Raw genomic sequence first — 17521 nt, 5'->3', positions numbered from 1 at the left:
AATAACGAGCGTATTTTGGAGTTATTTCCAGTACTCCGTGGCTGTGGGGAAGCGGGGGTGGGGGGCGGCGTTGGGGGGATGGAGGGGGAAGCTAGAGGGGAGAAAGAAGAACTTAAAAAAAAAGGCGAGCCGGAGGAAGAGGTTGGTGCTGATGTGTTTTATTTCTGGCGTGCTGTCACATTGTGCATCTCTCTGAAATGTGTGCGCGGTGTCCCCGGCGGTCATGTGATGGCCCCCGGCCCCAGCCCCTCGCCGCCGCTGCTGCCGCCGTCTCCTTTGTTGTTTCTGTAGCTCATTCCCACTACACACACACACCGCCCCCCCACCCCCTAATCCCTCCCCCCTCCCTCCATCCTTCTATCCATCCCGCCCCTCCAGAACCCGCCCGGGCGGCCAGGAGCAAGCTGCAAACAGAGAGACACATATACACACAGAGACAGAGAGAGAGAGAGAGATTGGGGCAATAAAACAACCGGATAACTCCTCGCATTTTATTCAGAACCTTCACTGTTCCCATCGAGGGAGGGCCTGAAGAAACTGTTGGCGAGGATTTTGGGGGGAGCAGAGGGAGAGAAGCTGCTGCTGGCTTTGTGCAGCAGTCAGAGAGAGGGAGGAGGAGGAACCTGGGGGGGGGGGGGTGGAATGACCGGTCTGAGGAGGAGGAGGAGGAGGTGATGCTCCAGGAAGGACGACAGCTTCTTCCCTTTGACTGAGGAGCCGCCGCCGCCGCCGCCCACCCACCCTCTCCCCCTCCCTGTCTCGGTTCTTCGCCTCTCGGTGCGGTCATGGTGGGGACATCGTGGTCCCCGTGCCCCCAGCGCTCCTCGGCCGTCGCTCGGTGCCTCTGGCTTCTCGCCGTGTTAGCACTGAGCCGCCTGCCGGTGGCACTGCCCGCCAACCCACTCTCCAGCACCGAGTGTCAAAGCGGAAAAGGCAAAGGAACAAACTGCTCAGGTGGGTCACAAACAAAGAATCCCCCAGTCCGGGGGAGAGCCGTCTGTGTCTCTTTGTATCTGTGTGTTTGTGTGTTTGTGTGTAACTGAGCTCCAGAACAAAGAGGAGGATTAGTTGAAACGTGTGCATCTTTATTTATCATTGCGGCTGTTTCTTTGTGTGTTAAACGATTGTTAGTTGCAGACAGAGCAAGATTCCGGGAAAATGTGACAGATTTGAATGGAGCACTTTGGTACTTTGAGATTGTCCGACTCTATTCATATGACCCGTTGGAGAGATGTGGCAACGGCGGGGAGCAGGTGCATGAGGACGATCTAGACAACACCCCCACTCCCCATTCGTATACACCCAAAGTCCCATCCCTGCCCCACAGCTCTGCACTCCCCCCACAGCTCCATTGCCGTCCCCACAGCTCCATCATCCCCCTCCCCACACACAGCTCCATCACCCCCTTCCCCACACAGCTCCATCACCCCTTCCCCACCCAGCTCCATCACCCCTTCCCCACCCAGCTCCATCACCCCCTTCTCCACACAGCTCCATCACCCCCTTCTCCACACAGCTCCATCAACCCCCTTCTCCACACAGCTCCATCAACCCCCTTCCCACACACAGCTCCATCAACCCTTCCCCACACAGCTCCATCAACCCCCTTCCCAACCAGCTCCATCATCCCCTTCCCCACACAGCTCCATCATCCCCTTCCCCACACAGCTCCATCACCCCTTCCCCACTCAGCTCCATCACCCCCTTCCCCACACAGCTCCATCAACCCCCTTCCCACCCAGCTCCATCATCGCCTTCCCCACCCAACTCCATCACCCCTTCCCCACCCAGCTCCATCACCCCTTCCCCACCCAGCTCCATCACCCCTTCCCCACCCAGCTCCATCAACCCCCTTCCCACACACAGCTCCATCAACCCTTCCCCACACAGCTCCATCAACCCCCTTCCCAACCAGCTCCATCATCCCCTTCCCCACACAGCTCCATCACCCCTTCCCCACCCAGCTCCATCATCCACCTCCCCACACAGCTCCATCACCCCCTTCTCCACACAGCTCCATCAACCCCCTTCCCACGGCTCCATCACTCCCCCTCCCCACCCAGTTCCATCATCCCTCTCCCCACAAAACTCCATCGCACCCACCTCCCCATAGCTCCATCATCCCCCTCCCCACACAGCTCCATCAGCCCCTCCCCACAACTCCGTCACTGTCTCCCCACCCAGTTCCATCACACCCCCACCCCACAGAGATCCATCACACCCCCTCCACAAATAGCTCCATCAAACCCCCTGCCCATACAGTTCCATCAGCCCCTCCTCACATCTCCATCACTCCCCACCCCATAGCTCCATCACACCCCCACAGCTGCACCTCCCCCCCCCCGCAGGTCGATCATTCCCCCTCTAAAACCCCATCCCCCTCCTCAGACTATTACCTACCCCCACAGCCCAATCACCTCCCTGCCAGCAGCAAGATTAAAACATGCAACATTCCCCCAGGACCTCACGTGAATTTTATCGTTAAACATTTAGCGAGAGTTTGTTTTTGTTTTAAATAAAAGAGCAGAAAAGCTGACAGAGAATACGAGAAGCTTGAGGGCTGCGGGGACTGAGGTTTTCGTATCAAAGCCGGGAAGTTGTAAACTCTGTGTCATCGGTGAGACCTTGGAGTTTTCACCGTTTGAGTTGTGTAGGTCCGTCAAGTGAGAAGGGACTTTACACTTACCGTGGTTTGATTTTACATCTTTAAAATCTATAATGTCATGGAATGAGTTTTCTGTCACTCAGTTTTCCTTTAGAAAAAAGAGAATCTCCCACACCCCTTCTCGCGATGTGGTCTATACAGGGAACATCGCAGAGCTGCCTTCACACTGAAGCACACTGCCAACAAAACGGAGGAGTTTCCACATGAACTCCGTCTCAATGCTTAGTGATGGAGAGGAACTGGGTAGCAGCTCCACTCTTTGAGTGCAAAACTGATTCCTTGCCTAGGACAACGTGCTCGAATTCTGTCTTGCTTTCATGGCTGAGAACATATTCAATTTCCGCTCGTTTAAGTGTGTCCTACACAGCGCAGTAAATATTCGGGAAGCGGCGCTTGCTTGTTTAACAGTTTGGAGGAAGTATCATGTAAAGAGGGACGCACATAACCGATTTTGCAGCTTTACATGTTAGACCTGTGCAACATTCTGAAGTTAGGCACTGTGCTACACACACACTAGTAATAGCCACTACTGGATGGAAGAGAACCCATGGAAACACTCATCGCTATTTGTAGGTAAAGTCTCAGATAACAGACTGGATTATTGTAGTTCTCTTAGACAAAAAAAAAGCTTTGCTATAAAAGACAAGTTAACCTCCTGGTAGTTTATATTCATCAACTGTATTTTTCTCATTGGAGACTTGCTACTTCATAGGATATGGAATAGAATAGGACACTGCAGGACCAGGCCCTTTGGCCCACACTGTCTGTGCCAACCCTGTTGCCATTCTAAACTAATCCCATTTTCTTGCAGTTGCTCCCTATGCTTTTATTTCTCCTGCCTGTTCAGGTGTCTGTCTAAATGCCTCTTAAATATTGCTATCGTATCTGCTTCTATCACCTCCCCTGGCAACGCATAATGGGCACCGACAACCCACGGGTAAAAGAAATCTCATCTTGCACATCTCCTTTAAACATACCTCTCTCATCTTAAACACATACCTGTAGTACTTGACAATTTCAACCTGGGAGCAATACTCCAACTATCCACTTTATCCATGCCTCTTAATAACTTGTATCAGTTTGTCCGTCAGCATCTGACACTTTTAACAAAACCAATCCAAGTTTGACCAACATCTCCTTATCATTAATACACTCCTAATCCATGCAAATCCTAGTAAACATATTTTCCACCCTCTCCAAAGCCTCCACATCCAATAGTGTGGTGACCATTACTGCACATATACATATCCACTTAGCTGTTATAACAAACTTCTCTACTTCAAATAATTGGATTCATTATTTTAACATTTACCAGAGATTTTCTTTAACCCCTTTTAGAATTCTAATCCATTTTATTCACACATATCCAAGGATCAAAAAGTAATCAGGAATCTACAGGACAGGAATACTCACTTCCTCCACAGTCTATTTTCTGCAAAGATAACAATATGTTATTGAATTGGATTTTAATTAACATTCAGCTGGTAAATTGATTAAAGTATAATGCAATTTACAGCAACCTTGATATGGCGAATACATTTCTTTGGGAAATAGTAATGAGTTTTTAGGGTTTAACTGTGCACATTAACAAGCTACTACATGCTACATTGGTTCTGTATGTACTTGATATATTTTATAATTGACAATTATAAGTGCCAAGGATTAAAATAGGGAAATAGCCAGGGAACCAGGATGGAATGAATAGATGACACCAAAATGTTGCTTTTGATTGGCAAATTTGTGTGACCACAGCATTTTTAGAGAGGGGAGAGAGAAGTAGAGGTCTGAAATCTTGAGCAAAATCAGTTGCTTGTGGTGTTCTACAGGAAATCCTAATTTCAATACAGTGAACATGTAAGGAGAAGAATTAATGCAGCATATTGTCACTTTAGAAGGAACAAGTGAGATGAGATTAAAGGAGCAATCATTATAATGAAATTGATGAAATGAAGGCAAAAATTTCCATTGCTGACACAGATTAAAGATAACGGGGGGAGCATGGATCTAATGACAAGCCTTTTCATCCATAAACAACATCATAAACATGGAAGCATCATTCAGCATTAGAACATGAATCTTCTAAAGAGCTAAGGAATAAACATATTTCTTGAAACTAGTCTGATGAATGAAAAAGTAATAGGTCGACCTGAAGTCATAAAAAGAGCTAACAATATTGGTACATTAAAAAATTGTCAGAAATAAGAGGTGCTAGATCATAATATAGAGATAATGTTTATCTCTCATCCCTATTTTCAGGGCATTAGATATTCTGAAAAATCACAAAGTTGAACTTATTACTCATTCATGCCCTTGATTCTCCACCCCGACATTTTCATTGTTGTCAGCAGGTGGGTGATCCTGGTGTCCATCGGTTTCTGAGGAGATTTACTTGAATTAGTGTCTTCAGTGTGATGCAATTTGAAGGATCCAGTTAATAACATGTGAACTGCACATGCCCCTCATAATGGTACTAGCATGGAATGGCTCAACCACTGATTATTAAAAGGATCACTGACCACTGTTTTAAAAGCAGGCAATGTTCTTGTTTATTTTACAGATTGTTGGAGGAATGCCATTGCCCAGTCAATGACCTTCCAATGCGAAAAATGACCCCAAACATTTTATAGCTTACTTAGCCCATTCTGCCATTGACAGCAGTTCAATTGAAGCTGTCTAATCCTACTTGCTTGTCATTTCTCTGTGTCCTTTTATACATTCTTTTAAAGGTTTTTGGACAGACTTGTGAGAATTGAGAGGAAACTGTTGTTGAAGAACTGAATGAAACAAGATATAGCTTTCTAACTGAAATATGAAACCGAGGGCAGGCACCATGGGAAAGAAATACATCATGTGATTGCACACATAATATCCATGCGCTATATATGTAAAGTCACTCCCAAATCTAAAACCTTTTTAAGGCATTTTAAAGAAAAGATGTCAAATCTGACAGTGGATGACGTACAAAATTATTACCTTTGTTTAAATTTATGGTCTATTATGCATTTTTGTTGCTTTTCCAAATGCAAAAATGTGTCGTATAAGCCTTCAAAAAATAACAAACTGTAGAGTATGACAGTTACACAACAAAACAACAGAAATACAGAGAGAAGCATAAGAGGACAGATAAGAAAAAGAGTTGAGGAGGAGAAACAGGGACAATGACGAATGTCAACAGACATGACTAAGAGACAAACAGTATTCAGTTCTTCACAATATGCAGCAATGTAGGAAATCAGCTAAAATGATTGTACAAAATACAGAGGATAAAAATAATGACCTAGTTATATTCCGTGCAAAGGAATGTATCCACTTTATTCCTGTCCATCGTGATAATGAATTTTGAGTGGCAAACAAAGGAATGGAGGCATAGCTGAATGGAAAGGTGTTGAATAAAGTGGAGGAACTGAAAGACCAGGTGTTGAAATACATAATTGCTTAGTATGTGAGTGCAGATAAATGAAGCCATTAAAGACCAATGAAGTTTTAGATTTTATAAATATTGGCATGGAGTACACAAAAAAAGGAAATATCTTTTACATGGAATTACAGATCATGGTTATTGTATTGTGTAATGTTTGGTACTATGTTATAGACAAAAATGAAATAATTTGGTAAATAATGCAAAATAAAACATTATACAAATATACCAGGGACAAGAAACCCTATTTATTTGGAGAATCCTTAAGTACTGGGACTGTGAAAGCAAACAAGATAGAAATAGAGGTTCCGTTTTAAATTATGAAGGATTTTGATCAGATGACTAGGGAATGTCTATTTCTATCTGGTTGGCTAGATATTGCCCAGTGATTATCAATTGAAAATTGTCATTAAAAGAGTGAGGATGTAAGTTTGGAAAAGCACTTTGTACAGAGATTTTTAGAGCATGGTAGGTTTTGCCACAGGGAGTAATTGAGGTAGAGACTGTTACATATTTTAAGTGAATAGCAGATAGATACTTGAAACGAAGGAATATATAGGGCTATAGGGAGAGAGCGGTGTAGTTGAATTAGATTTTGATTGCTTCTGTATAGAAATAACTTTTAAAAAACTTACTAATAACACTGAAAATGGTAACTATTGGATCTTATTACATGTAGTTTAAGGTCTCATTAACTTCATCATGCATAGTTCGCTCATCAAACAACTAGGTTCCAATTGAACTGTTTGCGTTTTCCAAGCAAGTAATCTTTATGACACTCTACTTTAGTAACAGATTCATACATTAAAACAAACTTCATTGTGGATCTGACCTGTTCCTATCCAGGCCATGAATTTATCCTTGCACCATATGAGCATGTTTCTCTATTAGCTATACCAATTGCAGCTGCAAGCCCAGATTTGAATGCCTTCCTAAGATGCCCAGACTAATACAAAAGGGGGAAAGAACTGATCATCTAGGCCTTGGGTCATTTTAGTTTCAGAGAACTAAATGTTTCTAGAGCAACAAGGCCAGGTGGATCCACCTGTTTTGTAAATGTAATATTGTGGCTTTTTAACAAAGTTGTTATGAAGCAATTTAACATCTGATCTCTTAAGTAATATCACAGGAGATTCACCAATAATAATTCATCCGTTCTGTTTATATTGCAGTGCAGTATGAAAAATAATAAATACAGGCAGCAAAGCATGTTAATATTTTGACAAATATCGCCAGAGTTGTATCATTGGGTCCCAGCTGCTCAATTCCTTTTTATCCAAGTTCCTGGTTTCAAACAGCCAACCCCAGATCATAACTGCCAGATTGTTCCTATACATATGTAGCTCAGCCTCCACGCAACCAAAGAGACACAAATGGGAGTTAATTGTAACGTAGCCCATTGGGTGACTTTAGGTTGGACCTGGTCTGATTTTACACTTGATTAGCTTCAATTAAAATTCATTCTCAGAATTCCTTCAGATATCAGAAGCTTGGAGTTCTGACTTACTTTAAATTCAGCGAATAAAAAGGAGAAAAAGGAGAGAAAGATGTACCGAAAAACAGAGGGAGTGAGAAAAATGTCCAAGGAGAGAAAAAGTGATGCAGACGAACTATTTTAGAGGGATTAAAGAAGAGAATAGGTGAAATAAGTAAAGACTTTGGCAGTGGAAGATTTAATGAGATGCATTTAACATTATTTTAATTCATGTTTCAATGGATGCACCTTGAGTAGGTTGAAATGAAGTCTGCAGAGTCAAAAGAAACAGATTCAAAATGGCAAATATGTATGAAAGGAAAGAGAGAAAAAAGAACACAAAGAGAATGATAAAAAGAGGGGTACAGTCGACTTATTTAATTTTTGTTCCACAACACCAATGACGGTAACTTCAGTACAATGACGTATCCATACTTTCCAGCCTCAAGATGGGTAGACTTCCGTCTTCCCCAGTCTGTACAAAAACTAGTTTCATTTTAAAAGGGGGCCTATGAAGTGCATTTGAGGAACTTTTCTGTTTCGGGTGTTAGATCTTTTCAAGTTGTAAACTGGAAATCCAAGAACCTGTGTAACAATCATGTGCAGCGATAACAAAGTGTGGAGCTGGATGAACACAGCAGACAAAGCAGCATCACCAATCATGTGCAGTTTGACCATTTGTATAGGCGTTAGAAGGGAACAATAGGTTGAAATGATTTTGAGGATGCTGCCACAAAGTTAATCTGAGTTGCTGCTTTTATTGCTGGCAGCCAGTTACTAATTCCCCTCCCTGACCCCTATTCCCCTCTGCTGCAAGCGTGACATCTTTTTGGCTGCCACCTAGCTTTCTGCCAGCCTTTTTTAATTGATATCAATAGGCCTCATTCCAGGAACTCCATCTGAACACTTGCTCGGTAACCCATAACGGCCAGGTTCAATAAACAAGGCTGTGACTGAAGCCTATGCTCGTGCTTGTCTAGATGCAGTGATAGGCTGTGCCTTCCCTCAATTCAAAATTGGCAACATTGGATTCTTCAAAATAGAGTACTCAATGTGATTTCAACCCTCTTGGACTATCTAGACCAATAGCATCCATAGAATGGGCTAAAATGTGGAACCTAATTACAGGAAACAATTGAGGTTTATAAATCATACAAGTGTAAGATTCATGATTTGTTTAAACCTCTTGATTCACTTAAAGGATCTATTATCTGCATATAAATACTTTGTCACTTTCAGATTTCTTTGAGTCATGTACAAGGTAATATCAGGCAGTGTTTCATTTCATTAGTAGGAGGTCAATAGACCATGCTATGCATTGAACAAAATTCATTAAGCATCCCTCAGTAATGTATCATTTGCTACTTATTCTCACCGAGTCCATTTGTAATAAATTCAGACAAGATCAAATGCATAAAAAAATTCACCGCAGTGCGATTTATTATAAATATATTAATTGCATTCTGTAAATATTCTTTAAGGTGCGTCTTTTCAAGTATTTTATTTGTGTTGCACTGCTAAAGTAAATTATTCTGTTTCTAATCCTCTGAATATTAATCTTCTAGTGTCTGTTCACTATTGCATTTTATTAGTTTTCAGTTTTACGGCAGAAGGTACATGACAGTGAACTGATCAGAGATTGATGGTGCTTTGTTTACTTCTCATTAGTTAGAGTCAAGTAAGAATGGCCAGCATATATCTAGTGACTTTTATTCCCAGGTTTTGTTTTTAGATACATAACACTTCTGTTCACAGCTCCAGTTCCTTCAAAGTGTAACTGTTCTGCGAATGTTTTTAATTGTCAAAATGGATTCTTGTGGTCACAGTGCAGCTGGCACCAGATTATCTGGGAATTGAGTAATTCAGAAAAATGCTAATTGCATTTGCAGGCCTTCTGTCTTTTTACCAGATATCTATAGCTGCAAAAAATGATTGAACATATTTGAACCAGTTGTTGAAGTTATGTTATGATTATCATGTTGGGATGAATAACTTGAAATTGATGTTGTTAATCTCCTACAGTTGCTCACCTTTCATTAAAATGCTTAATCATTTTTCTTTTATTTGATGCTAATGGCAACCTAATGGTGGGACAACCATGTGAGGAGGAAGCATTTTCGAAATTTAGTCTAGTACCATGTACCCTAGACAAATGGACCGTTTTATTTCTCTGGAAGAAATGTTTTAAAACCAGTGTAGGAAGTCAATTGCGGTGTGCAGAGGCTTGGAATTTTAAATTATATTAGCCACAACAAAACATTTGAGAAGTAAACATAAAATTGATGAAAGATTGTTCATTTCAATTAGCAAGTATGATGTAGATGTTTGCAATATTGTTTCATCAGCTAAACTCGTGTTTTCGTAATGGACTTGAAGACCTCACTGAAGGTAATAAATATGCTTTGCAATTTCTTTTATTGAAATAATCTGTGCACATTTTCAAAACAATGATTTCAAGTTGAGCAGTAAATATACTGGTTGTGACTGGTGCAAAAAGTACATTTTATCACAGCAAATCTTTGACATTAGTTGCCAGAGGATACATCATTGTGGAAACAGTACTAACTAAAATGGTAAGGTAAAACATGTGAATAGTTGCTTCAAAGTCAAAAATCAATGCATTGCTAACATGGAATTTGTAGTACTGTGCTGACATTTAGCGATTTAGTTGAGTTTCTGGAGGAACTCGGTTTTCACATATCCACAGAGATAAACCGTTGTTGTAAATGATCGCTTAGTACTCGTGTTTCACTATCTTTAATGCATGAGTGGAATAATTTAAGGAAAGTTAGCACAGTTTGAACTAGTCCTCACCCTCAACAACTTCTCTTTTGATTCCTCCCACTTCCTACAGACAAAAGGGGTGGCCGTGGGTACTCGCATGGGCTCCAGCTATGCCTGCCTCTTTGTAGGTTACGTGGAACAGTCCCTCTTCTGCACCTACATAGGCCCCAAACCCCACCTCTTCCTCCGTTACATTGATGACTGTATCGGCACCGCCTCTTGCTCCCCAGAGGAGCTCGAACAGTTTATCCGCTTCACCAACACCTTCCACCCCAACCTTCAGTTCACCTGGGCCATTTCCAGCACATCCCTCACCTTCCTGGACCTCACAGTCTCCATCTCAGGCAACCAGCTTGTAACTGATGTCCATTTCAAGCCCACCGACTCCCACAGCTACCTAGAATACACCTCCTTCCACCCACCCTCCTGCAAAAATTCCATCCCCTATTCCCAATTCATCCTTCTCCGCCGCATCTGCTCCCAGGATGAGGCATTCCACTCCCGCACATCCCAGATGTCCAAGTTCTTCAAGGACCGCAACTTTCGCCCCACAGTGGTCGAGAACGCCCTTGACCGCGTCTCCCGCTTTTCCTGTAACACATCCCACACACCCCGCCCCCACCACAATCGCACTAAGAGGATCCCCCTCGTTCTCTCACACCACCCCACCAACCTCCGGATACAACGCATCATCCTCCGACACTTCCGCCATCTACAATCCGACCCCACCACCCAAGACATTTTCCATCCCCACCCTTGTCTGCTTTCCGGAGAGACAACTCTATCCATGACTCCCTTGTTGGCTCCACACTGCCCTCCAACCCCAACACACCCGGCACCTTCCCCTGCAACCACAGGAAATGCTACACTTGCCCCCATACCTCCTCCCTCACCCCCATCCCAGGCCCCAGGATGACTTTCCATATTAAGCAGAGGTTCACCTGCACATCTGCCAATTTGGTATACTGTATCCATTGTACCCAGTGTGGCTTCCTCTACATTGGGGAAACCAAGTGGAGGCTTGGGGACTGCTTTGCAGAGCACCTCCGCTTGGTTCACAATAAACAACTGCACCTCCCAATCGTGAACCATTTCAACTCCCCCTCCTATTCTTTAGATGACATGTCCATCATGGGCCTCCTGCAGTGCCACAATGATGCCACCCGAAGGTTGCAGGAACAGCAACTCATATTCCGCTTGGCAACCCTGCAGCCCAATGGAATCAATGTGGACTTCCCCCACCGCATCCCAAAACCAGCCCAGTTCGTCCCCTCCCCCCACTGCATCCCAAAACCAGCCCAGCCTGTCTCTGCCTCCCTAACCTGTTCTTCCTCTCACCCATCCCTTCCTCCCACCCCAAGCTGCACCTCCATTTTCTATCTACCAACCTCATCCCACCTCCTTGACCTGTCTGTCTTCACTGGACTGACCTATCCCCTCCCTACCTCCCCACCTATACTCTCCTCTCCACCTATCTTCTTTACTCTCCATCTTCGGTCCGCCTCCCCCTCTCTCCCTATTTATTCCAGAACCCTCACCCCATCCCCCTCTCTGATGAAGGGTCTAGGCCCGAAACGTCAGCTTTTGTGCTCCTGAGATGCTGCTGGGCCTGCTGTGTTCATCCAGCCTCACACTTTATTATCTTGGATTCTCCAGCATCTGCAGTTCCCATTATCACAGATTAACCAACCTTAAGTTGTTCATTAGAATGTTTGCTCTTGGCTGTAATTGTAATTGGAAAATGCATTTTTGACTCTGCTAACACTATCCACAGCAGCTTGGCCAAATATTTCAGATATTGTTTTGTATGTTGTCAATTTATTTTGCATATGGTATATTGACTGTATGACCATGGGTAAGCATTTTGTTTAGATTGGAAGGATATACGTTCCCATTATTGCAAATGATATAACTGTCGTATTTCTGACACATCATAGCATTGTTGCTGGATTTTTATATTTATTCATGAGGTGTGGGTGCACTGGCTAAGCTAACATTCATTTCCACTGTAGTGGTTGTAGCAAGGTCAGCGAGGAGGGCCTAATAGAATATGAGTTCTCTGATTGTACCAGATTAACAGTGCCAATCAGGGGGTACTGGCTGACAGATAAGAACAGGGCTGTCAGAGGTTCTGTTCACTCTGACAGCTGGCCCTGAGGAAGCTCGATCAGTAACAAGGACTTTCCATGGGTGAATAAACGGTGACTTTGGTGATGGAATACCAGCCCGAGTGCTGCTATTTAAGCCTGTTCCTAAGTGCCGTTGATCTGCCTTACTGAGCTGCTGCAATTCATTTAGTGTAGGCCCATCCCTAATGCTATTAGGGAGGGTGGGAGTTCCAGGATTTTGACACAGCAATAGGGAAGGAATGGTGATATATTTACAAATCAGGATGGCGTGTGGCTTCGAGAGACACATGAAAGGTGGTTGTGTTCACATTTATTTGCTGCCCTTGTCCCTCTAGGTGTCGGAGCCCACAAGTTCAGAAGGTGCATTCTGAGAAGATTTGTTAATTTGTAGCAGTGCACAACCTGTAATTGTGCATCAGTAGTGATAGGAGTGAATATTGAAGACGTTAGGTCAGCTATCGGTCAAGTGGGCTACTTTGGTGATGATTGTTTTGAATGTTGCTGGAGCTGCAGTCATGCAGGAAAATGTAGTGTATTCCATCATATCCCTGACTTGTGCCTTGTAGATGGTGAACAGTCTTTGAGGATTTAGGAGGTAAGGCGCTCACTGTAGAATTCCTGGCCTCTGACTTGCTTTTAGAGCCAAAGTGTTACATGACTGGACCAGTTCATTTTCTGATCAACTGCAACTACTAGGTTGTTGGTGGGGGATTCACTCGAGCTTTGAATGTCAAGGAGTGATGATTGGGTTCCTTCTTGGAAATATTTATTGCCCAGCACTTGTGTGGCACAAATATTACTCACTACTTTTCAGCCCAAGTCTGAATGTTGTCCAGGTCTTGCTGCATTTGAACATGGACTGCATCAGTACCTGAAGAGTCGCGAACGGTGCTGAACATTGTGAAATCATCTGTCAATGTCGCCAGTTCTGACCACGCAATAGAGAGAAATTCATTGATGAAGCAGCTGAATATGGTTGCACTTACGGCACTACGCTAAGGAACTCCGACAGTGATAATTGAATCCTTAGAGCAGAAAGAGGCCATTTGGCCCATCAAGTCTGCCTCAACGCTGCTGAGAACATCCCACCAAGACCTAACTCTGTCCCCATAATCTTGCATTTACTGTCGCCATCCCATCCAGTCTACACATCCCTACACACTATGGGGCAACTTGGTAAGGCCAATCCACCTAACCTGGACATTTTTGGACTGTAGGAGGAAACCCAAGACAGGAAACCTGTGCAGACACAGGGAGAGAGTGCAGACTCCACACAGGCAGCCACCCAAGCCTGGAATTGAGCCCAGGACCCTGGACACTATACCGCAGCAGTGCTAACCACTGAGCCTCAGTGCCTGCTGATGTCCTGGAGCTGAGATGATTCACCATTAACAACCACAACCATCCTTCCCTGTGCTAGGCATGACTCCAGCCATTGGAATATTTTCCCCTGATTCCAATTGACTCCAGATTTTCTGGAACTCCATGATGCTTGACAAGTGCCTTAAATTGAAGTGCAGTCACTCTCACTTCCCCTTAAGCTCAGCGTTTTTGTTCATTTTTGGATTAAGGCTAATATTGAGGTCAGGAGCTGAGAGGGTCTGACAGAACCCATAATGAGCATCAGTTAGCAAGGTACTGTTGAGTAAGTGGCACTAGATAACACTGTCAATGACATTTTGCATCACTTGAGAGAAGACCAATAGACAGTATTTGACTGCTCTGGATTTGTTGTGCTTTTTGTGCACACAACAAGACTGGGTAATTTTTCGCAAGCCGAGTAGGTGCTAGTGCTGTAACTGAACTGAAATCGCTGGGCTAGGGGCATGGTGAGTTCTGGAGTACAGGACTAGTATTGAAATGGTGTCAGGTCTACAGCCTTTGCAGCATCCAGTGCCCTCTTCTGTTTCTTGATATCATGATGAGTGAATAAAATTGGCTGAAATCTGGCATCTGTGATGCTGGGGAGATCCAGAGGAGACAAGCTGGATCATCAACTTGGAACTTTTGGTGAAGATGCTTGCCAACGTTTCAACCCCATCTTTTATACAAATTTGCTGGGCTCCTCCATCATTTGTGGGGCCTTCTCTTTCAGTGAGTCGTTTCATTGTTGACCACTGTTAATGACCGCGTGTGGCAAGACTGCAGAGCTTAGCTATACCTTAATTACTGTGATTTTGCTGAGTTGTCTACTGTGTGCTGCTCATACTGCATGGGATCCTTGGGGCGAAGTGGCTCACCACTGTTCCCATGTACCAAATAGAATTAGAAGTTTAAATCATGTAGGTGGCAAAATATCTGGGAAATTATTCTCTGTCACATTCATAGCATTTGCCAGCAATCTTTTCCGCTGCTGTTGTATTCTGTGGGAAGTGAAGAGCATTGAACATTGAATAGCACGGGCCCTTCGGCCCACAATGTTGTGCTGATCTTTTATCCTACTGAGATCAATCTACCCTGCATACCCTACATTTTACCATCCTCCATGTGCCTATCCAAGAGTTACTTAAAAGTCTCTAAAGTATTTTGAGTCTACTACTACTGCCAGCAGCACATTACACACACCCACCACTCTCTGTGTGAAGAACCTACCACTGACATCTCCCCTATACCTTCCTCCGATCACCTTAAAATTATTCCCTTTGTAATAGCCATTTCCACCCTGGGAATAAGTCTCTGACTATCCAATCTATCTAGCCCTCATCATCTTGTACACCTCTATCAAGTCACCTCTCATCCTTCTTCGCTCCAATGAAAAAAGCCCTAGGTCCTTCTACCTTTCCTCATAAGACCTGCCCTCCAGCCCAGGCAGCATCCTGGTAAATCTCCTCTGCACCCTCCATAAAGCTTCCACATCTTTCCTATAATGAGGTGACCAGAAATGAATACAATATTCCAAGTGAAGTCTGACCAGAGTTTTATAGAGCTGCAGCAGAACCTCACAGCTCTTAAACTTAATACCCCTGCCAATGAAAGTCAACACACCAACCATCTTCTTTACAACCCTATCAACTTGGGTGGCAACTTTGAAGGATCTACGGACTTGGATTCTAAGATCCCTCTGTTTCTTCACACTGCCGAGAATCCTGACATTAACCTTGTATTCTGCATTCCAATTCAACCTTCCAAAATGAATCACTTCACACTTTGCTGGGCTGAATTCCATCTGCCACTTCTTTGCCCAGCTCTGCATCCTGTCAATGCCCTGTTGCAATCTACAACAGCCCTCCACCATGTCCACAACTCCACCAACCTTCATGTCATTGGAAAACTTACTAACCCACCCTTCGACTTCCTCATTCAAACCATTTATACTTCCTAATGTCTAACTTATTTGCCATTGGAAAACCTTGAGGTGAGGTCCTTGGTCCTTCACACCCTGTCTCACTAATACAATCTAGCTGCTTCATTGTTTTGTAAACCTTGATCATATCCTCCTCAGTATTTTTCTAAAATATGTAGACAGTGCTATAAATTCTGAAACATCGGAATAACTATTGGATTTTAAACCATAAATCAATCTTATGTTCCTTCTCTACAGATGTCCAAAGCCTCAATTGCCCCACTGTGTGAGGGTTCAAACACAAATTTCTAAGTGAGTTCAAATCTGGGTCTCATGCAGGACATAATGAGATATACTGGGATGAATTAAGCAGAATGACGTGGTGAAGTTTAGAGTGGCAGTTCCAGCACTTTGGGACAAGATGGCTAAAGGCACAGTCCCACCAATGTTTGGGCAAAGTTTGGAGGTAAGAAAGACTTGGATAAGGACTTCACTAGTTGATAGGTGCTGACGTAATAACTCTGGAATGGTAACAGGTGCCTTTGTGATGAAAAGGAAATTGTGTCAGAAGCTAAACTCAGGGTCAGATTAAGCACTGAGGAAATGAACAGTCTGGTTCAGATCTGAGACAGTGATCAGCAAGACCAGGTTCATTTAAATGGTACTGCTAATGGGATGAAATCTTTTTAATGACATAGAAAGAGACATCAATGATTCTGACAACTGTGCATCCTAACATTTAAAAATGCACCACGTTTTTTGGATTATAGTGGTGTAATGTCATTTTAATTTGCTGCGACAGTTTGTTCTTCCTTTCTTGTATTCTTTTCCTCTACGTTTTATTTTGCTTTGCAGTTTCTACAGAAAATAGTTCCCAAACTTTCTTGTTAATTGCATGCACCCTGTGCCTTTTCATATACCATTAATTAATATTTAAATATTCTCATTGGTACACAAAATCCTTTCTTTCTTCCAGTTCAGTGTATTCATCTGCAACTTCTACAATATAAAACTGACAGATCCCACAATATTTAATCTAAATTCAACTGAAAATGTTTCTGGAGCAATGTTTCTCATGAAAAAAAATATCTTTCATGACTACTGATGCATCACCTCAATTTTATCAGCTTGTGAAAGAATTTTTTTTTTCACCATTTCTTTCACTATCATGATTTAGTGCTTCCAGTCATGCAGGACAATTTTAAACCTACACTATAAAGTTTAAAAGCTGCCAGTGCATTTTTGGCAAATGTGAAACATTTTTATAAAACTAAAATTCCGTGGAAGATTTTATGCCAAATAATTTTTTTCCTATAGAGTGCATTTACTGTAAACACCTAAATTTTAAATGTATTTTCCAGTGTAAAGTACATATTACTCAAAAAATCAAAGCCGTTCCAGAAGCAAGACTGATTTTTTTTCCCCGTTGTTTTTAGCATGATTTCAATGTTCAAAGAGGACAACAAAACTTGTGTGACAGAAAAGTACACAGAAGTTACTTCTGCTTTTTTTCTACCATTAAATTATACTTCATCGGTCTGCCTCTCTGCTTCTATATATTTGGACTTGGTTTCCTCTGCTTCTGTCAGCAATATTCTACCAGCATACTTGCTGCAACTCTTATTTCACTGAGGGTTTCTTGGGAGGAGGTTTATCTTGTCAAATGTTACACACATTTTGATAATTATGTTGGCAGAATAGGAGCAACACAAAATTGAGCGAAGATGTTTTGGGCACCATCTGCCTATTTCCTACTTGGATAAACAGA

The 17521-nt window shown here is 43.0% G+C and overlaps 1 protein-coding gene across 1 annotated transcript in view; it reads left to right on the top strand.

The window, feature by feature from the left end:
• Window positions 1-378: 378 nt before the first annotated feature.
• LOC125465602 (tomoregulin-1-like) overlaps window positions 379-17521 on the top strand; it is a 215432-nt gene continuing 198289 nt past the window's right edge. The window contains exon 1 of the mRNA XM_059638344.1: window positions 379-954. Coding sequence (XP_059494327.1) covers window positions 786-954 — 169 coding nt within the window. The 5' untranslated portion in view covers window positions 379-785. The remainder of the gene's footprint in view (window positions 955-17521) is intronic.

The sequence above is a fragment of the Stegostoma tigrinum genome, chromosome 2, assembly GCF_030684315.1.
Source record: "Stegostoma tigrinum isolate sSteTig4 chromosome 2, sSteTig4.hap1, whole genome shotgun sequence".
Taxonomy (NCBI): Eukaryota; Metazoa; Chordata; class Chondrichthyes; order Orectolobiformes; family Stegostomatidae; genus Stegostoma; species Stegostoma tigrinum.
Note: the sequence above shows the minus strand (reverse complement) of the source record. Positions and strands in the feature narration are given on the sequence as shown.